This window comes from Populus trichocarpa, chromosome 16 (genome assembly GCF_000002775.5).
Source record: "Populus trichocarpa isolate Nisqually-1 chromosome 16, P.trichocarpa_v4.1, whole genome shotgun sequence".
NCBI classification, from domain to species: domain Eukaryota; kingdom Viridiplantae; phylum Streptophyta; class Magnoliopsida; order Malpighiales; family Salicaceae; genus Populus; species Populus trichocarpa.
Window position 1 is genome coordinate 11,251,776 of NC_037300.2, and position 14,249 is coordinate 11,266,024.

General features: G+C 33.4%; 1 protein-coding gene across 4 annotated transcripts; it reads left to right on the forward strand.

The window, feature by feature from the left end:
- Positions 1–4,676: 4,676 nt before the first annotated feature.
- LOC7487445 (neutral ceramidase 2) lies at positions 4,677–11,317 on the forward strand. 4 transcript variants are annotated; one of them, XM_024587949.2, is made up of 10 exons: positions 4,677–4,943; positions 5,325–5,673; positions 6,111–6,319; positions 7,052–7,408; positions 7,852–8,116; positions 8,224–8,479; positions 8,582–8,707; positions 9,496–9,559; positions 10,019–10,188; positions 10,465–11,317. In XM_024587949.2, the coding sequence occupies exons 2-10, from the start codon at positions 5,339–5,341 to the stop codon at positions 11,011–11,013; spliced, it is 2,331 nt and encodes a 776-aa protein (XP_024443717.1). In that variant the 5' UTR covers positions 4,677–4,943; positions 5,325–5,338; the 3' UTR covers positions 11,014–11,317. The 4 variants fall into 4 exon arrangements, with proteins under 4 accessions (XP_024443717.1, XP_024443716.1, XP_024443714.1 ...); XM_024587948.2 differs by having other exon boundaries at positions 4,677–4,939; positions 5,318–5,673; XM_024587946.2 differs by having other exon boundaries at positions 4,678–4,943; positions 5,318–5,673.
- The last annotated feature ends 2,932 nt before the right edge of the window (positions 11,318–14,249 follow it).

Genomic DNA, 14,249 nt, shown 5'->3' on the forward strand with positions numbered 1-14,249 from the left:
CCTCCACCCGGACCGGTCCCAGGCCCGGGTCCCGGGTCGACCCGCCGGGCCGGTCCGGGTTTTAAAACTCTGGTTTTAAATCTCAATATTAATTTAATTGATATATAATTTTTTAATGCTTAGGTCAACAAATTCTCACTCAAAACCAAAAAGAATTAAAGGATGAGTTTTAAGGCTAATGAGTGTTTGGCTAGGGAGTGCAACCACTATTTCATTAAATTTTAAAATTTGTTTTGTTTAAAATTGTTTTTTTATGTTTTTGAATTGTTTTGATGTGCTGATATCAAAAATAATTTTTTTAAAAATAAAAAAATATATTATTTTGATGTATTTCTAAGAAAAAAACACTCTGAAAAGCAGTCGCTACCACATTTTCAAACCCCCCTAAATCATGAATTTTCAGCCTCACATCATAATTATAAGGGTAGAGTTTACCTGGCTCAAGGCGGTGATTACGGCTCAGGTGAGTCGACCACAATGTTTTTAAACCCGGCCTAGTGGTTGACTCGACCCAAGGCCTGAGTCACGGGTTTTAACCAGGTCACTCCCAATTTTTTTTATAAATCAAAACGATGTCATTTTGGTTAAAAAAATAAATAGTCAACGTGTTACAACTAGGTTTTTAACTGGATCTTGCCGGGTCAACTAGGTTTTTGACTTCTCTTATTTTTTTATAAACCGACCTTGTTCCGGCCTCGGGTCAGCCGGGTTTTAGGTTGATCTTCTAGATCGGACCGAGTTTTAAAACTATATCGACCAAAGCTCTTATTTTTAAAAAATAGCCTTGAACCAATATTGTTTTGAGTTTTTTTTTTTTTAAAAAAAAAAACTAAGGAGCCTCAAGTGATATCATTTTAGTAATAAAACCGGTTTTTTTTACTAACTTGAATCAAGCTCTTGGGTCACAGAGTTATGAAATTAATCAACAAGGTACCAGCTGGAAAGGTCATTAGGCAGATCTGTAGAGGCAGATCTTACAAGTAGGGTTGATGTAATTAATTCCGAATGCCACCGCCAGCATCATTGCTCGACTGGATTTCTGATAAACGCTTAAGAACCATGGCATGTGGACCATGGCAGCACTCAGTCTAGTTAGACAAATATTATCCCCAACACTAAGGTGTGTGAATGCGAGGTGGCTGGTGGCACGCCACTTTTGAGTGCCATAGAGTTGTTGAAATTAGACAGTTAGTGCTCATAGCGAGGTGGGTGGTGGCACTGCGCCTCCTTTGGACGCTATAAAATACTGAGTCATAATCTTCAGTGCTATAGTTTAATTAATCTGCTCGGGATTTGTTACTGAAAAAATCACTATTTCAAGTATTATAAATTTTAGGTTAATGAATACTTATATGGTTATTAATTTTAGAGTTTCAAGATATTAGTTGAGGTGTACGTAAACTGGTTCGGACATCTAAAATTAACCCAAAAAAAAGTCATTTTGTTTTAAAATATGAATTGTTTTTTATTTGAAAATATATATATATTTTTTAAAAAAACATGATTACAAAATGATTAAAAAAAATCATTTTGTAATTAATCGGGTTCTGGGTTTGTTCCTCAAAAATCACTAGTTCAAATATTATAAACTTTAAGGCCGCTGGGAGGTTTACATAGTCATTAATTTTAGGACCTCGAGAGATTAGGAAACCATTTGGGAACACGGTGCAAACCGTGTTCTACAAAAATTCAATTTTTTTTTGCTAAAAATTAATTTTTTTGTATGTTTTTAATCGTTTTGATGCGCTGATCTTAAAAATGATTTTTAAAAAATAAAAAAAATTATTTTAATACAATTCAACATGAAAAATACTTTAAAAAGCAACCGTAACAACACTCCCAAACAAATATTAGTTGAGGTTTATGTAAACTGGTCCGGACACCTATAATTAACACACAAAAAAAAGTCATTTTGTTTTAAAATATAATTTTTTTTTAATTTTGAATATATATAATTTTTTAAAAATCACGATTTCAAAATCATTACTATACCACGCTAGAAATTAAACACTAAGTGGCCGTTTGGGAGTGTGGCTGCGGGTGAGGTTCACCCGCAGCCACACATAATATCGTTTGGTAAAAGGAAAAAACTGCTTTTCACTGGTAGGACCCACTACAAATGAAAATGAAATCGCAGGTTTTGGAGAAGCAGCATTTAGCTGCTTCTCCTGAGGCAAGAAGCTGAAACAGTGGAGCATGGCTCCACTGTAACAGTGGAGTCATGCTCCACTGTACAGTGCGAGTGAATTAATTCACTCGCACTGTACACTTAAACTTAAATCATTTTTTTTTTTTTTGAAAAACCAGGAAAAGTTTAGTTTTTTTTTTAATTATTATTTTGAAGAAAAGTTTAGTTTTTTTTTTAATTATTATTTTGAAAAACTAGGAAAAGTTTAGTTTTTTTTTTAATTATTATTTTTACAAACCAGGAAAAGTTTAGTTTTTTCTTTTTATTATTATTTTTTTTTTTTGAAAAACTAGTGCAGTTAAGTGATTTTACTCGTACTATTCACGTGAACATGAATAATATTTTTTTTTGTTTTTTTAAAAAATTAGTTTAAGGTGAATTAAATTTACTCGTACTGTAATCTCAATTTTATTTATGATAATATTTTAACTAATTTTATTGCATGCTTAAAAAATCATGAAAACTGTAGTTTTTATCGAATGAATTTTGTACGTAATGAAATTGTAAAATATTTTTTAAAAAATTAAGTTTTACTCGAAAAACTAGTATTTAATATTATTTAATAACACTGTATAAATTAGAAAGATATCGCATGATGACGTAGCATTTGTGGAATTTGATCGCAATTCCAATTATGTTCTTGCCGGGTCCGACCCAGTTAAAAAAAGTTCAGTTATTTTAATTGTGTTTTATTCAAAAAATTAGAAGGAGATCGCTTGATGACGTAACAAAAAATGTAGTTTTTGTTGTTGCGTGCTTAAGAAACCATGAAAAATATAGTTATTGTTGGATATATTTCGTATGTGATGACATTGCATATAGTTTAATGGAATAATAAAAAATATTTGATATCAATATTATTTATTTCATGATGTAATAATAGTAGTTAAATCTACAATATTTAAATTAAAAATATTTTTAATTATTTTATAACCTCAATTTGAAAAGCATTTTTTTAACCAAACACATTAAACTACTTTTTCTTCTACCTCAATTTCAACCACAGTTTTAACCAAACACATTAAACTACTTTTTCTTCAACCTCAATTTCAACCACAGTTTTAACCAAACACATTAAACTACTTTTTCTTCAACCTCAATTTCAACCACAGTTTTAACCAAACACCTATTTTTTCAAACCAACCTCAACTAAAAGTACTTTTTATAAAACAACTTTTTTCAAACCACAACCACAACAGCAACCGCAATACCAAACAGGCTCTAAGGGCTCATCTCCTCTGTGAGCTTCACCGACCCCAACATTACAATTTAAATAGCTAGTGCCTTTCTAGAAAAGGAAAAAATCAAAATCAAGAGCTACCCAACACATGACACGTGCACATTTAAGCATCCTCTCGTGATGAATAAGCAAATCATTTCTTCTTCTCGATGGCACACTCAAGCCAATCCTCACTGCAATCATGAGATCCACGAAGATTGGTGATGCCCAAGTGCCTTGGCATACCCGAACCTGCACACTAAAAAAGCTAAAAGCTAAAACCGGTGGCGACAGCAAATAAGAGTGTTGAGAAAATAAATCATGATAATATATTTTAGATTGTAATTTAATTAATATAATCATCAAATACCTTTTAATTGTTTGATTATAACCACATATCCTATCATTAAAAATTACTGGTGGTTACCCAGTGATAAGAGCTTGAAACTAAGAAGTTTGCTCTCTTTGTGGTTTCAGGTTCGAGCCCTGTGGTTGCTCATATGATGGCCACTGGAAGCTTACATGGTCGTTAACTTCAGGGCCCGTGGGATTAGTCGAGGTGCGCACAAGCTGACCCGGACACCCACGTTAAACTAAAAAAAAAGGTACTGGTGGTAAAAATTTAGGATAAAAAATTTGATTTTCCTGTAGTTTTAAATTTGAGCCCTGTAATTATTAATATAATGACCACTGAAGGCTGAAGGTTTACATGGTCGTTAATTTTGAGAGCCGTGGGATTAGTCGATATATGCACAAGCTAACTCGTAGATCCATGTTAATAGAATTTTTTTTTCATTTTATCGGTGCTACAACACCATAATACATACTTGAAAATGCTAAAAGACACATTAAATTAATACAATATAGACATGAGTACTCCAAAAAAATTATATGAAATAAGTATACTTGTTTGACCCAAACTGGAATCTAACCTACTTTAAGATTTGAGTTATTATTTAACTGAATTAATATAAAAAACCGACTGAAAATAAAACTTAGAATGAATCGGATTCGGGCTAACATGCCGACATGCTTAACAAGTATCATGCAACTTAATATTAAAGAAATTAATCATAAAACTGTTCAAATCGGAAAGTCTCAATCGTGAGTTTTTGTCTTATATAACACGAAGAAGGTTCAGACTTCAGCCTTGAAATGGCCAAAACACGAATGAATTCTTCAACCTTTGCGGCTAGATCAAGAAAAATGCAGATGAAAAACACGACACACTACAGACAGATAGAAAATCCAGCAAATAAAAACTAAAATAAAAATAATCCCAAAGAGGAAAGAGTCGAGTTGCTAAATAAAAAACTAAGGTTCCCATTTGTGCTTTCTTCCTTCCGGCCCCACAAGGAAGGGAGAACTTGGGTGTTTGTCACTTTGTTTTCACTCTCTGCTCTCTCTCTCTCTCTCTCTGTCTGCTGCATATGCATACAAATTTATGTATATATATGTATGTCTGTATGTGTTGATGCTGCTATCTTTCTGCTATAACCACAGCAGAACTGAAGAGTTATAAATCTCCCTCTGTCGGTAATCCAAGCTTTTCTAGTATTTTAAACAACTCTTTCTTGAATTATTTTCATTTAAAATAATAATAATTATAATAAGGTCTCTATATTATATTATTATGCAACGCAGTTATAACATTTCCCTCTTAAATAAAATAAATATCTCTCCCTTTTGCATTAAAAACTCTATCATATGGTCGTGATTTTCTTTATTATCTACTAATTACTTTCACTAATGGAAGGAAATTACTGTTTAAATTGACGACCATTTTAGCTCTAATCATGAGGACTTCCTTGCGCAGAATCTCCCCTTTGTCTTCTTTAACAATGCCTTGGATCTTCGTTTTGAATAATATTCAGAGTTATTTTCACTAAGCACTTTTTTTCTTGGTGAAGGATGCAGATTGAGTGAAGGCGATGGACATTTTTCCGAGAGGGTATAGTGGGTTATGGCTGCAAATTGCATCCGTTTGGTTCTTGGTGATGTTAATGCAGAATTTTAGAGGGAGTTTATCAACTTCCAATTACTTGATTGGACTCGGGAGCTATGACATAACAGGGCCTGCAGCTGATGTCAACATGATGGGGTATGCAAATACGGAACAGATTGCTTCTGGTGTTCACTTCAGGTTGCGAGCTCGTGCATTCATTGTGGCTGAGCCTCAGGGGAGCCGTGTTGTCTATGTGAACCTTGATGCTTGTATGGCCTCGCAGATTGTTACTATTAAAGTTCTTGAGAGATTGAAAGCAAGGTAGATTCCTAATAGTGTCTTTTTATCTACCTTTTTTTCTCAATTTTTTTTTGAATTACTAATATGCTTGTAAAATAGACAAGAACCAAATTTCAAGTATAAATTAACATGGGGTTTATGAGCATTGTTTAGTTTCATTAACAAAGAATTTTTGGTGTTTTATATGCTATAGAATTTCAAATAAGCAGTTTGAATGACCATGATGTTTTTGTTTATGCCAACACCAACATCAATGCATACACATTGTCTTTAGAGTTTTTTTGGTAGTTAGGGGAGAGGTTTTTGGTTTGTTTGATTAGAGTTTTGATGTGAGAGGGAAGTTGTTGGTGGAGGTGGGCACTAGCCCTCTCTTTGGGTCATCTGTGAGGTTGCTCCTAATGTTAGTGCTGCGTGAACAAATATCATGTCATATTATATCTTCTCTGTTTTCTTTTTAGGTATGGAGGGCTTTATACAGAGCAGAATGTTGCCATTAGTGGTATCCACACCCATGCCGGGCCTGGAGGCTATCTGCAATATGTTGTATATATTGTGACTTCGCTTGGGTTCGTTCGCCAGTCTTTTGATGTTCTTGTTGATGGTATTGAGAAAAGCATCATACAAGCTCATGAAAATCTTCGGCCAGGGTCAATTTTTGTAAATAAAGGTTGGTAGGATGACTTAAATACTCTTTGTTGCATTGCTGGTTGACCTTAGCTGCTTCCAGTTCTTTATTGATTTTCTTGCCATCGAAATCTTTATTTAGTAGCTCAATGTCATCTAGCAGAAAGGAAGAAACTGAAATACCAGAAGATGGTGATAAATTTAAGAAGCTTTCTGCTTTTTCATTTTCTCGGAAAGCAGACACTGAATAATTTACTGAAGTTTGTGTGTCACTTTTTTTTTCAGAGGCCTATTGTTCTTTGACTCTTTCATCTCAGTTTTTTTTACAAACCTTCCACTTTGGATTGTCTCAAAATGTTGTTCACTTCCATATAGTATTTATGGAGTTGCCATGGTTTCTTAAATAGAGTAGTTAGAAGAAGCAAACATGAGATTGTGGAAAGGCAATTATGGAATGCACATATTTTCCAAAGAGTGAGAACATAATTAGTGGTTACTCCCTTGAAAAGTTGGATCACCAAAGAGTAGCCATTAGACGTAGGATGGAGGGAGTATATTTTTATTTACTTATGGAAGAGACGGCATGTTGTCTTTTTACTATAGCTTGAACATCCCACCAGATTAACCTCTGCGTCAGGTTAAGTAAGAGTTGTAGGGTTAAAAGTTGACTGACCACCCATGTCACATTTCCTTTCCTGTTCTTTGTTACTGTTTAGATATCTTCGTGCTGGATTCCAAGAATATAATTTATGATATTTTAATGATTGTTTTGCAGGAGAGCTGTTAGATGCTGGTGTAAATCGCAGTCCTAGTTCTTATCTTAATAATCCTGCAGAAGAGCGGAGTAAATATAAGTATGATGTGGATAAAGAAATGACCCTACTAAAGTTTGTGGATGATGAGTGGGGGGCAGTAGGTAGTTTTAACTGGTTTGCGACTCATGGAACTTCAATGAGTCGTACAAACTCACTGATAAGTGGTGACAACAAAGGAGCTGCTGCACGATTTATGGAGGACTGGTTTGAGAAAAAAGGCCATGTTGAAAATTTGGATAGCCAACATGCTAATAAATCTGGAACTGCAAAAATCCCTCGAAGAGTCTCAAGCATAGTTCCTAGCATCAATGAGAACCGTAAGTGGACATCTTTCGTCGAATTGTAATAAATGTATACTGTTAAATTCATGTATGAGGTAACTACATATTTTTATCTCATAGTTCCATTGTAGTTATGTATTGGTAGCATTTACATCTCAGGGAAGATAAACTGAAACTAATTCTATTTAGCTTGTGGTCTTAATTTATCTGAAAATGGGAAAAAAAAATTAAGGGCACGTAACTAGGCCAACTGTCAAATCACTTTTCAAATTTTATACCAACCTTACATTGGCCAAGTGTGTTGTGCTTCCACTTCGAAATGCAGACTATTCTGCTCCACATCTCAATGCAAGTCCAACAAAATGGTAGTTTGAGTAAACTGCCACATAGATTCATAGTTATGGACATTGCACATGATTTTATATTTTTGTAGGAAATAGAAATTTTCATGTTTATGGTAAATAATCTTTCTGTAACAGGTAAGGAAGCGATGGAAGTTGCCGCCTCCTTCAAATCTTCTCAGGGGCAACCTGCTACAAGGTTTTCGAGTGTTGCAAAACGGGTCAGAAACTCTTTGAGGCTGGCTGACAGGCCCCAATTTGTATCTGCGTTCTGTCAAACTAATTGCGGTGATGTAAGTCCCAATGTTCTTGGTGCATTCTGCATTGACACTGGACTACCTTGCGATTTCAATCATAGTACCTGCAACGGGAAGAATGAACAGTGCTATGGCAGGGGCCCAGGGTATGTACTATAGCGGCCCCAGTCTCTCTTCTCTATCATTTATTCAAACAATATTTTGGCGTTGGTTACCATTGTGGATTTAACCATTCTCCATGTTCATTTTGCAGTTATCCTGATGAATTTGAGAGTACAAGAATCATTGGAGAAAGACAATTCAAAAAAGCTGTCGAATTGTTCAACAAAGCAACTGAGCAGCTGAAAGGGAAGGTTGGGTACCGACATGCTTATTTGAATTTCTCAAATCTTGAAGTTGCACAAGGCAATGACGTGGTGAAGACATGTCCTGCAGCCATGGGCTTTGCTTTTGCTGCTGGAACCACCGATGGACCTGGAGCTTTTGATTTCAAGCAAGGAGATGACAAGGCCAGTATAAAGAATATTCTGTTTTATCCAGTATCTATAGTATTTGAAAAGGGAATTCCTTAATGGCAATTGTGTCTTTTGTTTTACATGGAACTCTTTCAGGGCAATGCCTTCTGGAGGTTGGTGAGGGACTTTCTGAAAACACCAAATCAGGAACAAGTCGATTGTCAGCGTCCAAAGCCTATTCTGCTTGACACTGGTGAAATGGACAAACCGTATGCCTGGGCAGTGAGTATCTAATTTGATTTGCAATTATTATACATTGGAAGGAAGCCAATTTAGCATTACTGTATGAGAGTTTCACTAGTTACGCAAGTCAAAAGCATATGCATTTCGTACGGTAATTTTTCTGAATTGTAAAATAGGGAATACCAAGTCCAAAATGGTAAGACCTGATTCTATAAGAAACAGAAAACGACTTAGATTTGTCCCCAGAAGAAACACAGACTGTACCTTTGAAGTGTTACCTACACTTTTCAGTAATGAAAGGAAACATTGACCATTTAAGAAAATTGAAACATCGAGTGTGTTTTTCTTTAGAGAAACAGTGCTATCTTGTGAGTGGATTACACCGTGATTAGATGTTTTATGGTGCTGGGATGTATTCTTTTGGAGCATTGACTTCCTGATTGATGGAGATAGAATCATAAGCATGGTGCTCTGTTGCATATCCACAGCTCAGGCATGTAGTGGGCTGAATCTAGCATATTTCCTGGAAATACCACGTATCATATCAATATTTGGTGACTGAATCTGCATGTAAATAAGGCATGCTAGTTTTCTTCAGCATATATCTAGGAGGTTCTTATGGAGAAAAAGTTCCTGGTGTGATATTTGGCCTTCTTATGCTTTGTCATGGTTTCATAGATTATGTGATTAAAAATGTTGAGGTTTTGTTCGATGCTTTTAGGTGGTCATAAAGCATTTTGATTACTTATGAAGGAGTTTTATTTTCCAAGCATTTATGCACAGAAAATGGACTAATTTGATGCTCCCATGGTTCTATTTTTATGCAGCCTTCAATACTTCCAGTTCAAATCTTGCGGATAGGACAACTTGTCATTCTCAGTGTACCTGGAGGTGGAAACGTCTTTTTAGTTTTTTCTTTCTTTCTTCAGAGAAAAGCATTCGATACTAATAAGTCATACATACAGAGATGGCATTTAGTACAGTAACATGATGGAGTGGCATCATGCACTTATATAGCACCTTGCATCACTTTCCACATCTGTTTGTTAGGATTTTTTTGCATGTAAAACCTTTTCTTTCTTATCTTTTATCTTCTAGTAAGCTACTCTTCCTTAACTCCATCTAATATCCTTTAGTAAATAGCATGTAGAGCTAGAGAGAAAATTGGGAGATGAAGATTTTAATGACACTAGGTGCGTTGGTAAATGGGTAGTTATCTATGGAAAGCTGCAAAGACTGGAGTATTTTGCATCTTCAAATCAAAATCCACATCAACAACTCGTATATTTTCTATTTCGTATTAATCTCAATCTCAGTGTCTTGTATTTCTAATGCTATTTTTCCATGCAGAGTTCACTACCATGGCTGGCAGGCGCCTTCGCGATGCTGTGAAGATGGTTCTCACTTCAGGAGCTAGCAAAGAGTTCGGGAGAAATGTTCACGTTGTCATTTCTGGTCTGACAAATACGTATTCACAGTATGTGACAACATTTGAGGAGTATGAAGTGCAGAGATATGAGGTCTGTCATTCGTTTCCCATTTTTCATAATCTCATTCCAAGCTATGTTAATCACTGACTGGAGCTAGATTTTGTCCGTACAAGTTGCTTCATGCTTCAGACTTGATCCAATAAAATGGTATCAGAAATAAGGGTGTTTTTGATATGATGAAGTTAGTTGCCAAAATTTATTCATCCTCTTATCGACTCATTGCTTTAAAGTTTCAGACGTAAGAGATTATGAAAATAAGTTTAACGGATTTTTTGACAATTATGTCTGTGCTGCTTCGTTTGCCAGGGGGCCTCCACTCTTTATGGCCCACACACACTCAGTGCCTACATTCAGGAGTTCAGGAAACTAGCTGCAGCTCTCATCAGTGGCCGACCTGTGGAACCAGGTCCACAACCCCCAGATCTCCTTGACGAGCAAATCAGTTTATTAACTCCAGTTGTCTTAGATTCAACCCGTTCTGGTGCAAAGTTTGGAGATGTTAAAAGCGACGTCCCTTTAAACTCCACCTTCAAAAGGGGTGACATGGTTACAGTCACATTCTGGTCTGCTTGCCCAAGGAATGACCTTCTGACCGAGGGCACATTTGCTCTAGTTGAGATTCTCCAGGGCCAGAAGACATGGGTTCCAGCATACGACGATGACGACTTCTGCCTGCGGTTTATTTGGTCACGGCCTTCAAAACTTAGTCCTCAGAGTTACGCAACCATAGAATGGAGAATTCCGCAGTCAGCAGTCTCTGGTGTGTACAGGGTAAGGCATTTCGGTGCTGCGAAGGCACTCTTTGGTTCAATCAGCCATTTCACAGGCTCTTCGAGTGCGTTTGTAGTAGCATGATGAGGGCAATTTATGTAGTAGTTAATGCTTGTGATCTTTGTTTTTCATTTTATCACAAGAAGCCTCTGATACGATATCCAACACAGCCACTGTCGTAGAACTTAAAGAAAGAAAATCCATGCCAAGAAATGGAAATGAAAAACTTCCAAGTAATATAATTGTATAAGAAAATGCGGGCTGAGTTATTACATTATATTTCAAGGGAGTATAAAAATTAGTCTGCATACAAATTTTAATTTTAATAAAATTATGTATGTGGGTACAATCTCTAATATGCAAATTCTTTACAAGGAATTGTTTTTCCTCTTATTGTTTTTTCCTTTCTTTCATGAGAATATTTGAAGACTCGTGTATCTTGAAGACTTGGAGATTTAGATTCTGTTTGAGAACACGGTGTAAATCGTGTTTTTTTAAATTTTGATTTTTCGGGTTAAATTATTATTTTTATATACTTTCAGATTATTAATATCAAAAATAATTTTTAAAAAATAAAAAATATATTATTTTGATGTATTTCTATATAGAAAATACTTTAAACCGTAACTGCTATTACAATCCTAAAAATCCCTTAGTATTTTCTTGCTTTTGCTTAGTGTGATTTGAATGATGATTTCTTTGCTTTTTTCTTGAACAAATAAAAATATTAATATATACAAAAAATATTTTTAAAAAATTAATATAAGAGTTAGTTTTCATGACTTAAAAAATAATGATTATTTCTAATTATACAATACAAAATACAAAAGATAAATTGTAATGTTCAGGCTTGGAGCTAGGGTTGGGAGATAGGGGGGCAAAGGAAAATCTTTCAAGAAATGTGGGGGGCAAATATCTGAAATGAAAAGGTTAAATTTGAACTAGTAAAATTAAAGAGTATTATTCGATTTTGCAAAATTATCCTTCACATGTAAAAAAAGTAAGTTTATTCTTTTTATTATTCGATTTTGAAAACTTTTGTGGGCAAACCTCTTTTTAAAGCCTGAGGTGCTATTATGCAATATAGATTAGAGTAGATTGGGGAACGTGCTATTATGCCGTGGACTGATCCAAGTTTTCTCCACCATACAAAAATAAAGATGCTAAAAGTGACACAAGTGTTTCTAGAAAAAAAAAAAAAAAACATATTGTTGATTTGATTGTATTTAATAAACTTGATTAATTCAAATAATATGATTTAAAAAACAAAATGAAAATAATAAAATTGATAAAAAAATTGACAATGTAAAAAAATTAAAAAACCCTGACTTGATCTCATATAAGTTAGCATATCAAACTGAATAAAATTATGAAACTCAATTATTAAACAATTAAATGTTGAAGGCAAAATTATTAAAAGAAATTAATTAAAAAAAGATATAAAAAAAAGAATTAAGTCACTTCGGGTTAACCTACTAACCTTGTGGCCATATACACATGATTGGAATAACCTCATAAAAAAGTTGAAAAAAAGCACGAAAATCAATTCCTAATAAATCAAATATAAGGATGAAATTGAAAAAAAATATAATTATTTTAAAAGGACATAATAAAAGATTAAAGTCAACCTGTGTTAATCTTTAAAATCCATGATCTTGATCAAAAATTTGAGACTAACCCTATAAAAGAAAAAACCTAATAAAATAACGAAGGAAAATTCCAAATAATCAAAATGCTAACTAAACGATGAGGGGTGAAATTGAAAAGGAAAACCAATAAAAATATAAGACAAAAAAACAAAACAAATAAAAAAAAACAAAAAGAATGAGAATCAAATTGAAAATAAAAAACAAATTAAATGACACATTTATATTTTGGCAAGGGTAAGAGAGAAAAAAAAGTCCATTAGAATCCAATCGCCCTCAATCTTTCAACCTTTTTTAAAAAATAAATTAAGGTAATATAGTCATTACATCATGTATTTGAAAGGTAAAAATACTGATTTGTCCTCAATCAATCATGTAATAACTAATAAACTCTTATGAAAAAACTATTTCATCCTTAACACCAAGGCATTGATTTTTTTTAAAAGAATAAAATGATAATTACACTATTATAATGAATCATAATTTGTTTATAGGTGCACAATGAGTTCTCAGTGCATTTTAATTGTAATCTTCAATCTTTTTTTTCTTTTATCTAAAATTTATTCCATATAATTACAGTCTTATGGGTTCAAGAGAAATTAATTAAGATTATTTAAAAATAATTTTAATCAAAATATGAATATGAATATGAGTTGGTTTTATGTCCCATAACTTGAAATATTTTATTGGTGACCTAATTGATATATCTCCTATAGATTACTGACTTCTTTTGAGATTTGCTAAAGAAATTATTAGGAAATCCAGTAATAATTTAATAAAACAGAAAAAGAAACTATATGATCTTGCAACGCAGACGGAACTATATAAACATATGGAAATTAATATAGAAATGGGGATAGAAATATATATATATATATATATCTTATCTTACTCTAAAGATATTGCTCATTAGTCATTGCTGAGTTGGTTTTCCCATTTAAAAAGCCATTACAAGCAAGAAATTCATTGAGGATAAATTCCAATTGTTATTTTATTATTTTATTTTTTTATAATTAAATCACCATGTCTTCCTTCAGGATTATAACATTGACTAGATTCTGGATAATCTCTTACTCTATCCAGTCAACCTCGTAAAATATTGTGCAATTATTTTAGCCCATTTTGACTAAGTACTCTTGAATTATAGATTACATCTCACTTCAAAAAGTTACTCTTGAATTATAAAAAATATCCTCGAAGGCTTCGATCATCCATCAAGGATTTACATTTAACAAACTTGCTGCCTAAAACTCAACAAAGAATAAAAAATAATAATATCAAAGCTAAATCTTTTGACTAATACAAGGTAGCCAACTGTTGGGTTTTTCAAAATATTTAGATCTAGTGAATTTAATTTTTTTTAAGAGTTTCAAGGATCAAGTTAAATAAAGTTTTTTAGGGTTTATATAAAAATTATATGAAAATCATATATTTTTTTTGACTTTGAATGAAATTGTTTCAAGGTTGAGTTGTATTAAATCACAAGTTGTTCAAGTGTCCAGTTTTTAACGGTAATTCACACAAACCAACAATGAAAAATATTTCAAACCCTTTTAGGTGAGAGAGATTATTATATTTAATGGTAACTCTTTTCTTTTGTATTTAGATGTTTCTGTACACTATCATCTAAAAAATTCAGAAAATAAGAGGTATAATATTTTATTTACAGGAAAA

Coding starts and splice junctions, on each gene's coding strand:
- LOC7487445 (XM_024587949.2), top strand. CDS start 5,339: ATGGACATTTTTCCGAGAGGGTATAGTGGGTTATGGCTGCAAATTGCA. Junction 6,320..7,051: donor GTCAATTTTTGTAAATAAAG/GTTGGTAGGATG, acceptor ATTGTTTTGCAG/GAGAGCTGTTAGATGCTGGT. Junction 9,560..10,018: donor CATTCTCAGTGTACCTGGAG/GTGGAAACGTCT, acceptor TTTTCCATGCAG/AGTTCACTACCATGGCTGGC.